A 19,533-nucleotide genomic window follows, 5' to 3' on the forward strand; every position below is an offset into this window, starting at 1 on the left:
GGACTTCAGGAGAGGGCCGAGATGGATCATCAACTTTGCACTTCTTGGCTGAAGATTGTTGCAAATGTTTCAGCCTTATCTTTCGCACTGATGTGCTGGACTCCCCCATCATTGAGGATGGAGATATTTGTGGAGCCACCTCCTCCAGTTGGTTGTTTAATTGTCGACCCCTATTCACGGCTGGATGTGGCAGGAATGCAGAGCTTAGATCTGATCCGTTGGTTATGGGATCGCTTAGCTCTGTCTATTGCATGCTGCTTATGCAGTTTGGCATGCAAGTAGTCCTGGGTTGTAGCTTCACCAGGTTGACACCTCATTTTGAAGTATGCCGGGTGCTGCTTCTGGCATGCCTTCCTGCACTCTTCATTGAACCGGGATTGGTCTCCTGGCTTGATGGTAATGGTAGAGTGGGGGATATGCCGGGCCATGAGGTTACAGGTTGTGGTGAGTACAATTCTGCTGCTGCTGATGGCCCACAGCGCCTCATGGATGCCCAATTTTGCATTGCTAGATCTGTTTGAAATCTATCTCATTTAGCACGGTGATAGTGCCTCACAACACAATGGAGGGTATCCTCAATGTGAAGGAGGGACTTCGTCTCCACAAGGACTGTGCGGTGGTCACTCCTACCAATACAGCCATGGACAGATGCATCTGCGGCAGGCAGATTGGTGAGGACACGGATGTTTTTCCCTCATGTTGGTTCCCCCACCACCTGCCGCAGACCCAGTCTAGCAGCTATGTTCTTTAGTGCTCGGTCAGTAGTGGTGCTACCGAGCCCCTCTTGGTGATGGACATTGGTCCCCCACCCAGAGTACATTTTGTGCCTTTGCCACCCTCAGTACTTCCTCCAAGTGGTGTTCAACATGGAGGAGTACTGACTCATCAGCTGAGGGAGAGCGGTAGGTGGTAATCAGTAGGAAGTTACCTTGCCCATGTTTGACCTGATGCCATGAGACTTCATGGGGTCCAGAGTCGATGTTGAGGACTCCCAGGGCAACTCCCTCCCTACTGTAGCCCACTGTCCTGCCACCTCTGGTGGGTCTGTCCTGCCAGTGGGACAGGACATACCCAGGGATAGTGATTGCAGTGTCTGGGACATTGTCTGTAAGGTATGATTCCGTGAGTATGACTATGTCGGGCTGTTGCTTGACTAGTCTGTGGGACGGCTCTCCTAACTTTGGCACAAGCCCCCAGATGTTAGTAAGGAGGACTTTGCAGGGTCGACAGGGCTGGGTTTGTTGTTGTTTCCGGTGCCTAGGTTGATGCCAGGTGATCCGTCCGGTTACAATATAGATTGTAAATAGTTGGGGCCCAAGGACCGAACCCTGTGGCACTCCACTAGTTACATCTTGCCAACCAGAAAAAGACCCATTTATCCTGACTCTCTGTTTTCTGGTGGTTATCCAATCCTCTATCCAAGCTAATAAATTGCTCCTAACCCCATGTGATCTTACCTTGTGTGGCACCTTTATCAAATGCCTTCTGGAAGTCCAGATACACTACATCTACAGGATCCCCATTATCCACTTTGCTTGTCACAGCTTCGAAGAACTCTAGCAAATTCGTCAAACACAATTTACCCTTCATAAAACCACACTGACTCTGATAGATTGCGTTTTGAGTTTCTAAATGTCCTATTACTACTTCCTTCACAATGGATTCTCACAATTTCCCAACGACAAATGTTAAACTAACTGGTCTATAGTTTCCTACGTTCTATCTCCCTCCCTTTTTGAATACGGGCGTTATATTAGTTTTTTTCCAATCCACTGGAACCTTTGCCGCATCCAGGGAATTTTGGAATATTATAACCAATGGATCCACTATCTCCGCTGCCACTTCCCAGGATGTAGACCATCAGACCCTGGGGACTTGTCTTCCTTCAATCCCAATAATTTGCTCAGTACTTTTTTCCCTATTGGTGATTTTTCTAAGTTCCTCTCTTTCAATAAACTCTGCATGACCTGTTACTATTGTGATGGTACTCGTGTCCTCCACCGTAAAAACTGAGGCAACATACTGATTTAGTGTCTCCGCCATTTCTGTGTTCCCCTCTATGAACTCCCCAGTCTCATCCTCCAAGGGACCAACGTTCACTTTAGCTACTCTCTTACTTTTTATAACACTGTTGACAGCTCCAACACACCTCTCCCTGCAGGACCAGTCTACTTGTCTGTCCCAATGGAGCTAGCATATTCCTAATGCACCATTATCTCTGGAGTACTCTAAGGGGAAAGTAAAAAAATGCTGCCCATCAACAATTTATTTGTAAGCGTGGGATGGGATTAATTTCTGTATCTGTGTGATAATATTTGGCTGTATCTCTCCACCACTATCTTTAACTTCATGACCAACTATATGTTGCCAGATTGCTTGTCCAACATCAAGTTATAGGTTAGCCATAGTGAATATTGGGATGGCCAAAGCCCCTCTTTGACTTCTGCCAAAAGCTCTAAAGCCAATGCCCCCAACTACCACCACCTACTTGCTGCTCATTCAGGCAGAATCAGATAACTTTGGTGACCTGCTCAACCCTGTGCCAAACTTCAAATCCCGTATTCTATCTATCAAGAATGCTTACTTGACCACTGCAGTTTTTCTTGCCTCTGTCTTTACTTCCACTGCTGCAAAAATTCATCATACCTCCAGAATTATTCATCTTCCTTGCTAGCCTTATGTACTTCACTCTACACAAAATTCCTATTCATTCAAAATTGTCGTCCTCATTCATAAATTCCCCCATGACCTCACCCAGCCTTGCCTCTGCAACCTCCTCCACTTCGTTCCCTTCAGTTGGTATATCCTACCCCCTCACCATTAGTGACCGAACCTTCAACCAGCATCGGCATTGTCTATGGTCTTTCGCTCTAAACCCATATCTCTTTATTCGTTCATGTGATGTTGGCATTGCTGGCAAGGCCAACATATATTGCCCATTCTTAATTGCCCTTAAACTGTTGCAATCCATATGGTTAGGTGCACCCACCGTGTTGTTAGGGAGGGAGTTCCAGGATTTTGACCCAGCGACGGTGAAAGAGCAGTGATATAGTTCCAAGTGAGAAAGGTGTGTGACTTTGAACTTTTGGTTGGTGGTGTTCCCATGCACCTGCTGCCCTTGCCCTTCTAGGTGGTAGGGGTCATGGGTTTGAAAGGTGCTGTCGAAGGAGCCTTAGCAAGTTGCTGCAGTGCATCTTGTAAATGGCACACATTGCTGCCACCATGCCAGTGGTGAAGGGAGTGATTGTTTAAGGTGGTGAACATACGAACACACGAATTAAGATTGCTACGATCAGGTGAGAAAGAGGTCTAGGGTTTCCTTTCAGCCTTCACCTGGTCTTGCTGTAACAGGCTTTTATTTTTAAACACACAGTTTTTTTAAGCTCCCCCTTGGTGAATCCTTGTTCACCGCTTCCCAACTATAAGGCAAAGAAACTAGTACAAACAGGCTTTCTTAGCTTTAAAGAAGAAAGGTGAAATTTTTATTAAACTTAAACTCTAATTCAGTTGACGCCTATTAATACACGACTCACCCACTCTAGCATGCATATGCAATACACACATGCAAATGGAGACAGAAAAGAGCAGAAGAAAAGTAAAGTGGAAAGGTTTGAGGCAACAGCTGAAGAGTTATTGTTACAGTTCTTCGAGCTTACTGTAGAGTCCTTGATTGTAGGTGGATCTTGCTTTTCATTGGGGCCCAGTATTATTCTTAAACCTTGTTCACTGTAGGAGACTTTTCTCTCTTGGGGTTCATGTGTCTTCAGTGGGTTTTTGGAGTTCCGTGAGAAAGAGATGGGAGCAGACAGGAGAGGCTGTGGCGAGCCAGCCAGGAGAGGTCTTTTCAATCCAGGAGCAAAAAGCTTTCTGTTGGCTTTCAGTTCAAAAGACTGTACAATTCAGAAAATTGTCACGTGATAACTGGTTTGACCAGGTCTGTTTGTGGACTGAAAGCAAAATACTGCGGATGCTGGAAATCTGAAATAAAAACAAGAAATGCTGGAAATACTCAGCAGGTCTGGCAGCATCTGTGGAAAGAGAAGCAGAGTTAACGTTTCGGGTCAGTAACCCTTCTTCGGAATTGGCAAATATTAGAAATGTAAAAGGTTAGAAGCAAGTGAAGCAGGGGTGGGGCAAAAGATAACAAAGGAGAAGGTGTAGAATAGACAAGGCCACATAGCTGACCAAAAGGTCATGGAGCAAAGATAAGCAATATGTTAATGGTGTGTTGAAAGACAAAGCATTAGTACAGATAGGGTGTTAACGGACTGAAGATTGAACAGCAGCAAGTACAAACATGAAAAAAAAAACAGTGGGTAAGCAAACTGAACAAACCAAGATGAAATGAAATAAACATACAAAAAATGTAAAAAATAAAAAATAACTAAAAATAGAAGGAAAATGGGGGGCCCGTCATGCTCTGAAATGATTGAACTCAATGTTCAGTCCGGCAGGCTGTAGTGTGCCAAATCAGTAAATGAGATGCTGTTCGTCGAGCTTGCGTTGATGTTCACTGGAACACTGCAGCAAGCCCAGGATAGAGATGAGAGCCGGGGGGAGTGTTGAAATGGCAATCAACTGGAAGCTCGGGGTCCTGCTTGCGGACTGAGCGGAGGTGTTCCGCAAAGCGGTCACCCAGTCTGCGTTTGGTCTCCCCACTGTAGAGGAGACCACATTGTGAGCAGCGAATACCGTATACTACATTGAAAGAAGTACAAGTAAATCGCTGCTTCACCTGAAAGGAGTGTTTGGGGCCTGGGATAGTGAGGAGAGAGGAGGTAAATGGGCAGATATTACACCTCCTGCAATTGCAGGGGAAGGGGACGAGGTGGTGGGGGTAATGGAAGAGTGGACCAGGGTGTCGCGGAGGGAACGATCCCTTCAGAATGCTGACAGGAGAAGGGAGGGGAAGATGCCTTTGGTAGTGGCATCACGCTGGAAATGGCGGAGGATGATCCTTTGGATATGGAGGCTGATGGGGTGAAAAGTGAGGACAAGGGGAACCCTGTCACGGTTCTGGGAAGGAGGGGAAGGGGTGAGGGTAGAGGTGCGGGAAATGGGCTGGATATGGTTGAGGGCCCTGTCAACAACAGTGGGGGGGAATCCTTGGTTGAGGAAAAAGGAGGTCATATCAGAAGCACCGTCATGGAAGGTAGCATCATCAGAGCAGTTGCGTCAGAGACTGAGAAACTGGAAGAATGGAATGGAGTCCTTACAGGAGGCAGGGTGTGAAGAAGTGTAGTCGAGGTAGCTGTGGGAGTCGGTGGGCTTATAATGGATATTAGGAGCCAACCTATCCCCAGAGATGGAGACAGAGAAGTCGAGGAAGGGAAGGGAAGTGTCAGAGATGGACCATGTAAAGGTGAGAGAAGGGTGGAAATTGGAAGCAAAGTTGATAAAAAAAAAAAAAATTCCAGTTCGGGGCGGGAGCAGGAAACTGCACCGATACAGTCATCAATGTACCGGAAAAAGAGTTGGAGGAGAGGGCCTCAGTAGGATTGGAACAAAGAATGCTCGACATATCCCACAAAAAGACAGGCATAACTAGGGCCCATGCAGGTACCCATAGCAACACCTTTTACTTGAAGGAAGTGAATGGAGTTGAAGGAGAAGTTGTTCAATGTGAGAACAGGTTCAGCCAGGCAGAGGAGGGTGGTGGTGGATGGGGACTGGTTGGGCCTCTGTTCATGGAAGAAGCGGAGAGCCCTCAAACCGTGCTGGTGGGGGATGGAGGTGTAGAGCGATTGGACGTCCGTAGTGAAGAGGAGGCGGTTGGGACCAGGAAACTGGAAATTGTCAAAATGACGTAGGGCGTCAGAAGAGTCACGGATGTAGGTGGGAAGAGACTGGACCAGTGGAGAAAAGATAGAGTCAAGATAGGAAGAAATAAGCTCAGTGGGGCAGGAGCAGGCTGACGCAATGGGTCTGCCGGGCCAGTCCCGTTTGTGGATTTTGGGAAGGAGGTAGAAGCGGGCTGTCCGGAGTTGTGGGACTATGAGGTTGGAAGCTGTAGAGGGAAGATCTCCAGAGGAGATGAGGTCAGTGACGGTCCTTTGGACAGTGACTTGATGTTCGGTGGTGGGGTCATGGTCCAGAGGTAGGTAGGAAGAAGTGTCTGTGAATTGGCGTTGAGCTTCTGCAAGGTAGAGGCCGGTACGCCATACAACAACAGCACCACCCTTGTCTGCAGGTTTGATAAGCATGTCGGGGTTAGACCTGAGAGAACGGAGTGCCTCTAGTTCAGAGGGGGACAGGTTAGAGTGAGTGAGGGGGGCAGAGAAATTGCAATGACCAATGTCTCGCCGACAGTTTTCAATGAAGAGATCAAGAGCGGGTAAGAGGCCAGGGGGAGGGGTGCAGGTAGAGGGAGAATGCTGGAGGCGGGTGAATGGGTCTTCTGGTCGGGGGGGGAGGGCTCCTGGTCAAAGAAGTGAGCCTGGAGGCGGAGGCGACTGAAGAAGAGCTCAACGTCATGCCGAGCGCGAAATTCATTGAGGTGGAGACGTAAGGGGATAAAACTGAGACCTTTGCTGAGTACAGAATGTTCAGCATCAGAGAGGGGTAGGTCAGAGGGTATAGTGAAGACACGGCATGGGGTCACAGGGAAGTGAAGCGGAAGGAGGATCTGGAGGAGCATTCGTCCCCATCAGCTGCTGGAGTTTGCATTCCTTGACATCTGAAAGGAAGAAAAAAGTTTTTTGTTAATGCGTCGGATGAGACGAAAGATGAAGTGAAACTGCGGAGTAGAACAGCTTTGAGATAAGGTGAGGCGGTGCTGCTGGAGAGAGAGGTTCAGTGTGTGCATGTGCGGCACATAGCACTGAGTGTGGATCTCAGGATGCGGCGAGAATAGCAGTCCAAGGAACATTGTATTTCTCGGAGATACCTGTAGTCCTGGGTGGATTCAAAACATGATGGGTGAAACCGTAGTTGGAATCCACATGGAATAAGTCGGAGCCGGAGACAGTCACTGAGGAAGGAGATGTGGCTGTGAAAACGAGTTTTGGTAGACACTTTATCAAACACAAGGAGGGAAATAGAAAGCAATGAAGGTGAACAAGGTAAAAGAGACAAACGAAAATCCAGTCGGAGAGAAGAGCAGAACTTCTTCAAGGTAGGCATTCCTGGAAGAGAAGTGGCAGTGAATTAAACACTAAAATGAAAGCAAAATACTGCGGATGCTGGAAATCTGAAATAAAAACAAGAAATGCTAAAAAAAAACAGTTTTTTTTTGTATGTTTATTTCTTTTCATCTTAGTTTGTTCAGTTTGCTTACCCACTTTTTTTTTCATGTTTGTACTTGCTGCTGTTCAATCTTCAGTCCGTTAATACCCTATCTGTACTAATGCTTTGTCTTTCAACACACCATTAACATATTGTTTGCCTTTTCTCCATGATCTTTTGGTCAGCTATGTGGCCTTGTCCAATCTACATCATCTCCTTTTGTTATCTCTTGCCCCACCCCCGCCTCACTTGCTTCTAACCTTTGACATTTCTAATATTTGCCAGTTCCGAAGAAGGGTCACTGACCCGAAAGGTTAACTCTGCTTCTCTTTCCACAGATGCTGCCAGACCTGCTGAGTATTTCCAGCATTTCTTGTTTTTATTTCTGTTTGTGGACTGTATTGGAACAGGCGCTAGCTCCTTTGTTCCAACACTGCCTGTTAATATGCAAAAATGTCTTTCAAGCCAGTGCCTGGCAACCCCTTGTCACAGGCCTTCTCTTCTTCCCAGTAACAATTTGAAATGTCCATGTGGCGAAATTAATGTGCCTCATTCTTGGCAGGTGGGGGCCTGCATGACAGGACTGTAACCTCAACTCCACATTCCCGCCTACCCCCAGTAACTTTTCACCCTTTTGCTTATCAAGAATCTATCTACCTCTGCCTTAAAAATATTCAAAGCCTGCTTCCACTGCCTTTTGAGGAAGAGTTCCAAGACTCACGACCCTCTGAGAGAAAAAAATTCTCCTCATCTCTGTCTTAAACTGGCGACCCCTTAGTTCTAGATTCTCCAACAAGGGGAAACATTTTTTCCACATCCACCCTGTCACGACCCCTCAGAATCTTATATGTGAATGGGGTGCCAGTCAAAGGGGCTGCCTTGTCCTGGATGGTGTCAAGCTTCTTGAGTGTTGTTGGAGCTGCACCCATCCAGGCAGGTGGAGAGTATTCCATCACACTCCTAACTTGTGCCTTGTAGATGATGGACTGACTTTGGGAAGTCAGAAGGTGAGTTACTTGCCACAAAATTCCTAGCCTCTGACTTGCTCCTGTAGCCCAAGTATTTATATGGCTTGACCAGTTAAGTTTCTGGTCAGTGGTAAACCCCCCCCCCCCCCCGGGATGTTGACGGTGTGGGATTCAGCAATGATGATCCATTGAATGTCAAGGGGAGGTGGTTAGACTCTTTCATATTGGAGGTGGTCATTGCCTGGCACTTTTGTGGCACGAATGTTACTTGCCACTTAGCAGCCCAAGCCTGAATGTTGTCCAGGTCCCACTTTATGTGGGAACTGTTTGTTTGTTTCTGCCTTGGTATTTTCATGCCTTCGACAGCCTCCTCAAACCCTTACTCTTCAATCCTCCTTTTTTCATTGCTGCTAAATCTTCTGCATAACTTGGGATGTTTATATTAAAGGCATTGTATAAGTGTAAGCTGTAATTCTTGTAGGGGGAGGCAATGCAAGTGAAATATTATGTTGGAGTAGAAAGTATGTTATGTTATTTTACTCCTATCCCCGTCCCCAAAAAAATCTAGGAAAGCTTAGCACGATTATCCATATGTATACTTGGTGATTCTGTAGTAGATTCAAGCTTTTTTTTGTTTAAAAAGTCATTTTTTTATATTAATGTATTATGTCACATAATATCAGACAAGCATTTTCGTTATTGGTTTATATTTCCCCTTTTTGAGCTACATGTTTGAGAAAGAAGTGAGATATTTATGAAATTGTGTTACATATATTCTTTGACAAGAAACAATAAAAATGGAGATCGACACCACACTTCTAACAAGAAGTTTCTGCGAGACTGGTCTTAGGTTATGTTTTCTTTTTTTCGCTTAAGATAAGAAATATTCCTGTTGAGTGCTTTTAAGAAAGATTTCACATTCACTTTTGGAGATATTTTTGTATTTTCATAATGAAAACTTGTCTTCCTTTTGTGTGCTTTGAAAGATGTCGTCTTGTTTGATCAAAACCAGATTTTGAAATGAGCATGCTTTGAACTAACTAGCTTGGTAGTCTGTTCTGATTGAACAGAACTGGAGTAAAATTATAGCAGTGCAGTTATGCAAAATATTTCAAAGTAGTATCAGGAAAACAGAACTCCTTTAAATTTTTATTCATTTATCCCCCATCTCGCTGAAAATGTGACTCAGTGATCCATTCAGTCGAACCTAGCAGTTTTCTCAAACTTGTAGCTCAAAAAGGAAAAATTACATCAACATTTCTGGGTACCTTGCCTAAATTGGTGGTATTAGTATTTGAGCTGACACAAAGCAGCGATCAACTATTTGACCATGGGAAAAATCCTGGCAGAGTTCAATCCTGTCTTCACCTAATGCTCACAAACATGCATTTTCCAGCAGAAGAGGCTGAAGTTTTTGGAAGCAGAGCCCTCGATTTTTTTGTTTCTTCTTTCTGGCTTATGCTACAATGGCCCCCAGTTCCATCCAACTGAGATCAACAAGCTCAGCACACACCAAAGGTGAACTTCAGAGTGCTTCAGTGCAGAGGGATCTGGGTGTCCTCGTGCATGATTCGCTGAAAGCTAGTATGCAGGTACAGCAGGTAATAAGGAAGGCAAATGGAGTTTTGGCATTTATTGCTAAAGGAATAGAGTATAAAAGTAGGGAAGTGTTGCTGCAACTGTACAAGGCATTAGTGAGACCCTACCTGGAGTATTGCCTATAGTTTTGGTTTACTTACTTGAGGAGGGATATAGTTGCATTGGAAGCAGTTCAGAGGAGGTTCACTAGATTGATTCCAGAGATGAGGGGTTTGTCTTATGAAGAGAGATTGAGCAGGTTAGGCCTTTATTCTCTAGAGTTTAGATGAATGAAAGGAGATCTAATTGAGGTATATAAGATGATTAAGGGGATTGCCAAAGTAGACGTAGAGAGAATGTTTCCTCTTGTGGGGCAATCTAGAACAAGAGATCATAGTTTTAGGATAAGGGGTAGCAGATTTAAAACAGAGTTGAGGAGAAATTACTTCTCTCAAAGGGTCGTGAGTCTGTGGAATTCACTACCCCAGAGTGTGGTGGATGCCAGGACATTGAGTAAATTTAAGGAGGAGATAGACAGATTTTTAATTAGTAATGGGTTGAAGGGTTATGGAGAATGAGCAGGAAAGTGGAGTTGAGGCGGAGATGAGATCAGCCATGATCGTATTGAATAGCTCGAGCCAAGCTCGAAGGGCTGAATTGCCTACTCCTGCTCCTAGTTCTTAACGTTCCTGGACTTTTTTGCTCAGTGCAATGCCTGATCACGTGCTATATTCACCCACTGAGTCATTGCGAGAGCACAAAACATTTTAAATTATTTTTAGGTGCCAAAAGAGGGCTGGGGTCACGCTGTTTGATTCCTCCTCCTACTCCCCCGCCCCCCCCCCAAAAAAAACTACAGAAATCAATTTGGTACTGCAAGAGTTTAAATTAGTTCTTTCTTTAAATCTTATTTTAGTACTAATTTTAAAATAAACTCATTTACCTCTGTTAATTAGAAGTACAGTCATCTAAATCGAAGATGTCTCCAACTCACAAATCATCAAGTGCCTTCACCTCAGTTTTTCACAGCATTCAGCATTCTTCAGGACGGAAGCACAAGAAAATTCCAGCAGCACTGAAAGAAGTAAGTGGTACACTCAGCTTAAACTGATCCGAATGGCCTCCTTCTGTGCCATAATGACTCTATGAATCTATCAGACTGTATTCTAGTTGTGATAGAACATGCCAACCCAAGCATAAGATGCTGTCGTACTTTTTGTTGGTGCTGTCCTGCCAGTGAAGGAGGGGACTTCCCAGTCTCTCAAATGTGGAGTAGGTCTTGGCAGAGCACTTCAGTTTATGGAAGGGGTGTTGCTAATTATCCTGTTCAGTTCATGAGTGTTTACAGATTAGGAAAGGCTGACAATTGTCTATTTTCAGTTGGCAGAAAATAGAAGGAATGCTTGTATAAATGGCTGTCCAAGTGCTCGTGCTTCGCACCAATGCCAGTTATATTAATTCGAAATGACCCCTTGTAGATGGTCTTGCATACATGAATATAGGTGGACAATGCTGCACTACATTTCTACTACTAGTACCAAAAATGCAGTGTATTGATGGGGGTTATATTAATGGTTTTGCGTACTTCTGTCCTCCAAAGATCTCTTGGTCTTTTTAAATGAATTATAAATTATTCAGGTAAAGTGATCAAAGTTGGAATCTACTTTTCCAATGGAGTGTGAATCCTTGTGCAGTTTGTACTGGGTTTCTACGGCCATTCTTAAAGCCGTTTGTCTAGTGTAGATCAGTATGTGCTATTTTTGTCTACTCCAACACTTCTGCCAATTCCAGTCTTGAATTGATCTGCCCTCTGGGATACATGATTGTGAGTCTGTCATGCAGATCCCCCACCTGGCAAGAATGAGGCACATTAATTTTACCACATGAACATTGATTTTCTAAACTGTTACTGGAGTAAAGAAAGAACTTGCTTTTCAAAAAAAAAACAGACCCTTGACTGGAAAGACATTTACATAGTAACAGACAGTACTTAGAAAGGACAAAGGGGCCACTCCCTGCTCCAATTTAATCCACAATGGACTTTTGATTACCAGACGTTGAAGGTGGAGACGCTAGCATTCCAGGTTGACTGCTAAGATGCTCCCAATACACAGAAGAGACCTGGTCAAACCAGTCAGTCACGTGACCACCTGCTGGCCAACTTGGGGAGTTTTTTTAAATTGGAGAAACAGTGTTTGAAGACAGAAAGATGTTTGATCCTGGACTGAAAAGAACTCTCGTGGCTGGCTTGGTGCAGCCTCTTCTGTCTGCTTCCATCTCTTTCTCACAGAACTAAAGACCCATTGAAGACACATGAACCCTAAGAGAGAAATGTCTCCTACAGTGAACAAGGTTTAAGAAGAATACTGGGCCCCAACGAAAAGCAAGACAACCGACAATCAAGGACCCTACAGTGAGTTCGAAGCACAGTAACAAGCCCCCTTCAGAGATTGCCTCAAACTTTTTTGCTTTATTTTTCTTCTCTTTTCTGTCCCTATTTGCATGTGTATCATGTGTGCATGCGAGCGTGGGCGTGTCGTATATCCGTAGGCTTTACCGAATTAGAGTTTGTTTTAATCAATTTCACTTTTCTTCCTTAAACCTAAGAGAGCCTGTTTGTGCTCATTTCTTTGCCTTATAATTGGAAAGCGGTGAACAAGGATTCACCAAAGGGGGAGCTCAAAACACTGTGTGTTTAAAGATTAAATCCTGTTACAGTAAGACCAGGTGAAGGCTGAAAGAGACCCATAGACATCTTTCTCACCTGGCCGTAACAGAAATTTGGGTGCTAGCATCCAGAATTTTACCCACAGACAAACGAGAAATTGGAAGTGGAAAGCCAAATTGTTCCCAATCAAAAAAGAGCAAGTTTTCAATACAGGTTTTCTTGTGGTTATGTGTGCTTGAATACTAACATGTCTGCAACTGAAGCTAGTGGCTCCCCAAGCCAGGGTGAAGTAACTTGGGATAAGTTAAAAGCACTGTCTACGGAGGAGTTGAGAAAACTGGCTGAGCAGTGTGGGATCACTGTACATGGCAAGGCTAGGAAGTCTGAACTCCTAAGACTAGTGGCCAACCATTTTTCCCTTGAATCTGAAGAAGCAGAATCAGGGTTAGAAGCAGACTCCAACAGGGTACAGTTGGATACAGTTGGAACAAAGGAACTTGAATTTGAGGAAAGGGAGAAAGAGGGAGAAAGAGAGAGCCTTCCAGAAGGAACGGGAAGAGAATGAAAGGCAGGAGAGAGAATATTCCAGAAAGAATGTGAAAAAAGAGAATTGAAGTGGCTTGTGTTAACTAAGGGGCAACAGAGTAACCTCCATGAAAGCATGGCCAATATGGAGGAGCGTAATTCTGGGCTGGGTACAAAATTGCTAAAACTCGCTCAACTAATTCTAAACTTCAATCAGGAAGATGTGGAAAAGTTTTTTGTGTCTTTTGAAAAACTGGCAAGGCAGCTACAATGGCCAGCTGAGACCTGGTCTCTTTTAATACTCAGCGAGCTAACTGGAAAAGCCCATGAGGTTTATTCCTTATTGCCAAATGAGAGTTCAGCAAATTATGAACTGACCAAAAATCCTATGAATTAGTACCCAAAGCCTACTGCCAAATGTTTAGAATCCTCAAAAAGCAAGCCAATCAAACTTATCTAGAGTTTGAAATAAGTAAGCAGCTGGCTTTTGACCAGTGGCTGAGCGCTCTTAAAATACAGCTCAGCTATGAGACTCAGAAGTAATTCTGTTAAAGGAATTTAGAAACACTCTCCCACACTCAATAATGCCCATGTAGAGGAGCAGCAAATTCAGGGAGTCTGGCAAGCCGCCATTCTGGCTGATGAGTTTGCTTTAATTTATAAGTCGGTTTCTTGGGAGAATCTTTCCTCATCACTTCGACAAATCCAAAAAGGACAAAGGGTGGGAAGGTGATAGAAGCCCAGGCAGTCCTGTGAGATAAAGGAAAGTTGGAGACATTGGGAGGCCCTCCTCCAGCCAAAAGGAAGGTGCTGTGAGCAAGAGTGCGACCGGAGATCTGTGTGCTTCCATTGTAATAAGGCAGGGCAGTTAAAACCTGACTGCTGGAAACTAAAGGGAAACCCTGTAGGGTTAATCAGGGTACACCCTCTCATTGAAGATGGGATGTTGATGGAAATCACAGAACAAGCTGTGGCTTTAACTGCAGTAAGAGTGCAACCCAGGAAGCTTACAACGGCCAGTGCAGGAAAAGTTGATAGGATTCCTGAAAGCTATCAGGATCTCGTGTCTGAAGGGAAAGTAACCCCATACCCCTCGTGTGGGGCAAGCAAGCCCATAGTGATTCTCAGGGACACGGGCCACTAGATCCCTTTTACTGGGAAAAGGCCTGACCTTTCCCCAAGTGAGTGCAGTGAACACCAAAGTGGTGGTGAATGGTATTGGAGGGCAGTGTATGCCTGTACCTATACACCGGGTGCATCTGGAGTGCGACCTAATTTTGAGACCGGTGACTGTAGGGATTATCCCTAATTTGCCTGTGGATGGGATTGACCTGCTCCTAGGTAATGATCTGACTGGTGAAGGCCCACGAGACTACAGTAGCTGTACATGCCATATTCGAAAGACCAAAGCCAGCATAAGACAGCAGTTTGACTGGCCAAAACTCCACAAAGATGTGTTGGAGTACTGCTGGAGTTGCCACATGTGCCAGGTTGAGGGGCAACCCCAACCTACAGTGAAACCTGCACCCGTAAGTCCTGTACTAATGTTGGGAGGACCCTCCAGCAGAGGGCTGGTCAACTGTAAGGGACCCCCGCCAAGAACAAAAGGGGACAGGCAGGCACACAGCTGGCAAAGGTTTAGAAAGAGAAGGGGAAAAAGTGACCAACAGGGCAGATTAAAGGAAGTCCAGGAGGAATCCTGGATGAAAACCCCGACTGTCTGGTCAGCCAATCCCGAAAGATTTGAAATGTTGGACCCCACATCCTCCTTTGTAAATGCAGACTCTAGAAGCACCCCACCAGAGTTGCTAACAGCATTTACAGGAACCTGCAAAGACAAGAAGAGACCTCTTAGGCAGCACAGAAACCATGAGGGTGATGCCTCACCTAGTCAAAGTGGCACAGGAGAGTGCAGTCAAGTCAGCACGCATACCTGCAGGTAGGAGTGTCCCAGAGAACGAAGGGGAGATTCACAAAGAATCCCCCCCCCCCCCCCACAGTCACAGAAAAAGGGAACCACCCATCCCCTGAAGTCAAAAGTCTTTACATGACTCAGAAAAGCACTGAAAGAGAGTTCAGGATAGACCCGTCCACTACTTACTGTCCTGTATCTGAATCTTCTATTTCTCTCAAATCTTCTGATGAAATGCGCCTTTTTTTTTCATATCGCATTTCATTCACTTGGGTGTGGAGGTGTCATGCAAGCACCCCACCTGGCAAGAATGGGGCACATTAATTTTGCCATATGAACATTGATTTTCTAAACTGTTACGGAAGTAAAGAAAAAACTTGCTTTTTAAAAAAAAAAAGACCCTTGACTGGGAAGACATTTGCATAGTAACAAACAGTACTTGGAAAGGACAAAGGGCCACTCCCTGCTCCAATTTAATCCACAATGGACTTTTGATTACCAGACGTTGAAGGTGGAGACGCGAGCATTCCAGGTTGACTGCTAAGATGCTCCCAATACACAGAAGAGACCCGGTCAAACCAGTCAGTCACGTGACCTAGAGGCCAGCTTTAGGTCGGGAAAATGAACCCGACCCAAACCCGACCGAACCACAGCGGGCCCGACCTGACCCAAGTCCCTCTGATTTTGACCCAAGCCCGACCCGACTAGAACCTGCCACGGCTCAACCCGGCCCGAGCCCGACCATCCATTTACTTAGTTTCCTGACACCGAATCTGCAAGAAGTTGCAGCGCAAGCGCGATGATGTCATAGTGACGTCATTTGCTCACTGCGCAGAAGCAGTTTCGTCCCGGACTCCCAGCACAGTTAAGTTTTTTTTTTAATACTTACCAGCAGAGCACTTACTGCACGTGTCTGGCCCGACCCGACTCGACCTGGACTCTGCTCGACCCAACCTGAACCCGAAAACCGACCCCGGAAGATGGGCCCGACCCGACCCAAACCCAACACATGTCGTCAGGTTGGGTCGGGTAGGGTAGCAGGCGTCTTAACGTGACCACCGGCTGGCCAACTACGGGAGTTTTTTAAATTGGAGAAACAGTGTTTGAAGACAGAAAGCTGTTTGCTTCTGGACTGAAAAGACCTCGCGTGGCTGGCTCAGTGCAGCCTCTCCTTTCTGCTTCCATCTCTTTCTCACGGAACTGAGGACCCATTGGAGACACATGAGAGAAAAGTCTGCTACAGTGAACAAGGTTCAAGAAGAATACTGGGCCCCAATGAAAATCAAGACTACCTACAATCAAGGACTCGACATTGAGTTCGAAGCACAGTAACAAACCCCCTTTAGAGATTGCTTCAAACTTTTTCACTTTATTTTTCTTCTGCTGTTTTCTGTCCCTATTTGCACATGTGCATGCGAGTGTGGGAGCGTCATGTAGCCTTAGGCGTTACCGAATTAGAGTTTAAGTTTTAATACATTTCACTTTTTTCTTTAAACCTAAGAAAGCCTGTTTGTACTCATTTCTTTGCCTTATATTTGGAAAGCTGTGAACAAGGATTCACCAAAGCGGGAGCTGAAAACACAATGTATTTAAAATTAAATCCTGTTATAGTAAGACCAGGTGAAGGCTGAAAGAGACCCCGAGACATGTTTCTCACCTGGTCGTAACAAAGTCTTCCTCCCCACATTTCACTGTTAATAATCTCATGCTGCCACTTTGTTTCCCAAACATTTCAGCACCAACACACTGACCCACCCTGGTTTGGTTTTTACTTGTGGCGTTCAGCTGGGAGGGCAAGAAGTCCAAAAGTGTAGTTTCTGTTTTGATGCAGTTGCTATTATATTTAACTTTCTTGTTTTATGTCCTGGCCATTCATCTTTAAAGCACAATAATATTAGAGCAAAGTAATTGCATTTATGTCGCACTATCATGTAGAAAAACATAGCTATTTTACACATCAACGACTTGTATTTATATAGTTCCTTTAACATAATTAAACGTCCCAAGGCCACAGGAGCATTCTAAAGCAAAATTTGACACCAAGCCACATAGACAAAATGGCAGATGGCAAAAGTCTTGGTCAAAGAGGTAATTTGAAGAAATGTCTTAAAGGAGGAAGGGGCAGTAGAGAGGCCGAAAGGTTTAAGGAGGGAATTCCAGAGTTTAGGGCCTAAGCAACCAAGGGCACGGCCACCAATGTTGGAGCAATTAAAATCAGGGCTGCTGAAGAGGACAGAATTAGATGATCACAGATCTCTCAGAACATTGTGGGACTGGAGGTAGGGAGGGGCGAGGTCATGGAGGGACTTGAAAACAAGGATGAGACTTCTACAATCGAGACAGAGGTGCTGGGTGAACGGGACTTTGTGCGAGTAAGGACACGGGCACCAGAGTTTTGAATGACCTGAAGTTTATGGAGGGTACTAGGTGGGACGTGGGCTAGGAGTGCAGTAGGATAGGCGAATCTACTCGAGGAGTGCGAAATAATAGTCAAGTTAGAGATAACAAAGGTATGGATGAGGGTTTCAGGCCACAGATGAGCTGAGGCAGGGGCAGAGTTGGGTAATGTTCTGGAGGTGGAAATAGGCGGCCTTGGTTATGACCCTGGATGCTGAAAGTGTTAGAGAGTAAGATGAAACAGAAAAAGGGTGTGTATGGCAGATGTCAGGTTGATAATACAAATGAGAGCCAAGTTGAATGTACAAAGTTCAGAGGAGAAATGAAAATGTAAATGAGAGGCAGTGAGAGAGTATGAGAAGAGTCTGGCAACTAAAATAAAGGGGAATCCAAAAATCATCTTTAGGCTTATTTATTGTAAAAGAGTAGTAAGAGGAGGGGTGGGGCTGATTATGGCCCAAAAAGGGGATCTATGCATGGAGGCAGATGGCATAGCTGAGGTACTATATGACTACTTTACATCTGTCTTTTTACTAAGGAAGAAGATCCTTCCAAAGTTATAGCGAAGGAGGAGAAATTGAGATACTGAAAGAGCTACAAATTGATAAAACAGGAGGTATTATAAAGGCTGGCTGTACATAAAGTTGATAAGTTACCAGAACCAGATGGGATGCATCCAATGGTGCTGAGGGAAGATGGGGTGGAAATTGTGGAGGCACTGGCCATAATCTTCCAATCCTCCTCAAATAAGAGCTGGTGCCGGAGGAATGGAGAATGGCAACTGTTGCACCCTTGTTCAAAAAAGGGTACAAGGATAAACCCAGCAATTACAGGCCACTTGGCTTAATGTCGATCGATAGGTTGATAACGGTAATGCAATTGATATGGTGTATGTGGACTTCCAAAAGGACTTGATAAAGTGCCACATAATAGGTTCCTCAGCAAAGTTGAAGCCCATGGAATAAAAAGGACAGTGGCAACATGGCTGCGTATCGGGAAACAGAGTAGTGGTGAATGGCTGTTATTTGAACAGGAGGAAGGTATACAGCGATGTTCGCCAGGAGTCGGTATTTGGACCTCTGCTTTTCTTGATGTATATTAATGACCTAGACTTGGCTATGCAGGGTACAATTTAAAAATTTACAGATGACAGAAAACTTGGAAGTATTGTGAACTGTGAGGAGGGTAGTGATAGACTTCAAGAGGACAAATACAGGCTGGTGGAATGGGCAGACAAGTGGCAGATGAAATGTAATGCAGACACGTGCAAAATGTTAGGATTTGGTAGGAAAAACAAGGAGAGGCAATATAAACTAAAAGGTATAATTCTAAAGGAGGTGCAGGAACAGAGAGACCTGGGTGTATATGTGCACAAGTCATTGAAGGTGGCAGGGCAGGTTGAGAAAGTGGTTAAAAAGGCACAGGGGATCCTGGGCTTTATAAATAGAGTACAAAAGCAAGGAAGTTATGACGAACCTTTATAAAATACTGTTTCAGCCTCAACTGGAGGATTGTGTTCATTATTGGGCACAACACATCAGGAAGGATGTGAAGGCTTTAGAGAGGGTGAAGAAAAGATGTATGAGAATGATTCCAGAGATGAGGGAAGTCAGTCACGAAGATAGACTGGAGAAGCTAGGGCTGTTCTGTTTAGAGAAGAGAAGGTTGAGTGGAGACTTGATGGAGGGGTTCAAAATAGTGAGGAGTTTAGACAGAATAAATAGAGAGAAACCAACAGCGACATGAAATTTTTGTTTTACATTAGTGATTAGGATCTGGAATGCACTGCCTGAAAGTGTGGTGGAGGCAGATTCAAAACAGAATTGGGTAAACACCTGAAGAATTTTTTTCAAATTTGCAGAACTATGAGGAGAGGGAGGGGAGTGGGACTCACCGAATTACTCTTGCAGAGTGCTGGCTTGAACTCATTTGCCGAATAGCTTCTTTCAGTGCTGTAACTGTTCCACGATTCTATGTGGCCAGAAGCCCATCTCAGGTTCAGATATGACACCCAGGTTATGAACAGTCTGATTCAGCCTCAGACAGGGAGAAGGATGGAGTCGATAGCTAGGGAATGGAGTTTATGGCAGGAATCAATAATAATGGCTTCAGTCTTCCCTTTGTTCAGTTGGGAGATTTCTGCTTATCCAATACTGAATGTCAGACAAGCAGTCTGATAATTTAGCGACGGTGAAGGAGTCAAGAGAGATGGTGGTGAGGTCAACCTAGGTGTCATCAGCGTACATGTAAAAACTAACACT

At 44.8% G+C, this 19,533-nt stretch overlaps 1 protein-coding gene across 2 annotated transcripts in view; it reads left to right on the plus strand.

Annotated features, from left to right (window-relative positions):
* Positions 1-19,533, plus strand: part of fgd6 (FYVE, RhoGEF and PH domain containing 6) — a 185,861-nt gene that overhangs the window by 144,669 nt on the left and 21,659 nt on the right. For both annotated transcript variants that reach the window (XM_068058785.1, XM_068058784.1), the window contains one exon: positions 10,727-10,854. In XM_068058785.1, coding sequence (XP_067914886.1) covers positions 10,727-10,854 — 128 coding nt within the window. The remainder of the gene's footprint in view (positions 1-10,726; positions 10,855-19,533) is intronic.

The sequence above is a fragment of the Heterodontus francisci genome, chromosome 27 (assembly GCF_036365525.1).
Source record: "Heterodontus francisci isolate sHetFra1 chromosome 27, sHetFra1.hap1, whole genome shotgun sequence".
Classification (NCBI taxonomy): Eukaryota; Metazoa; Chordata; class Chondrichthyes; order Heterodontiformes; family Heterodontidae; genus Heterodontus; species Heterodontus francisci.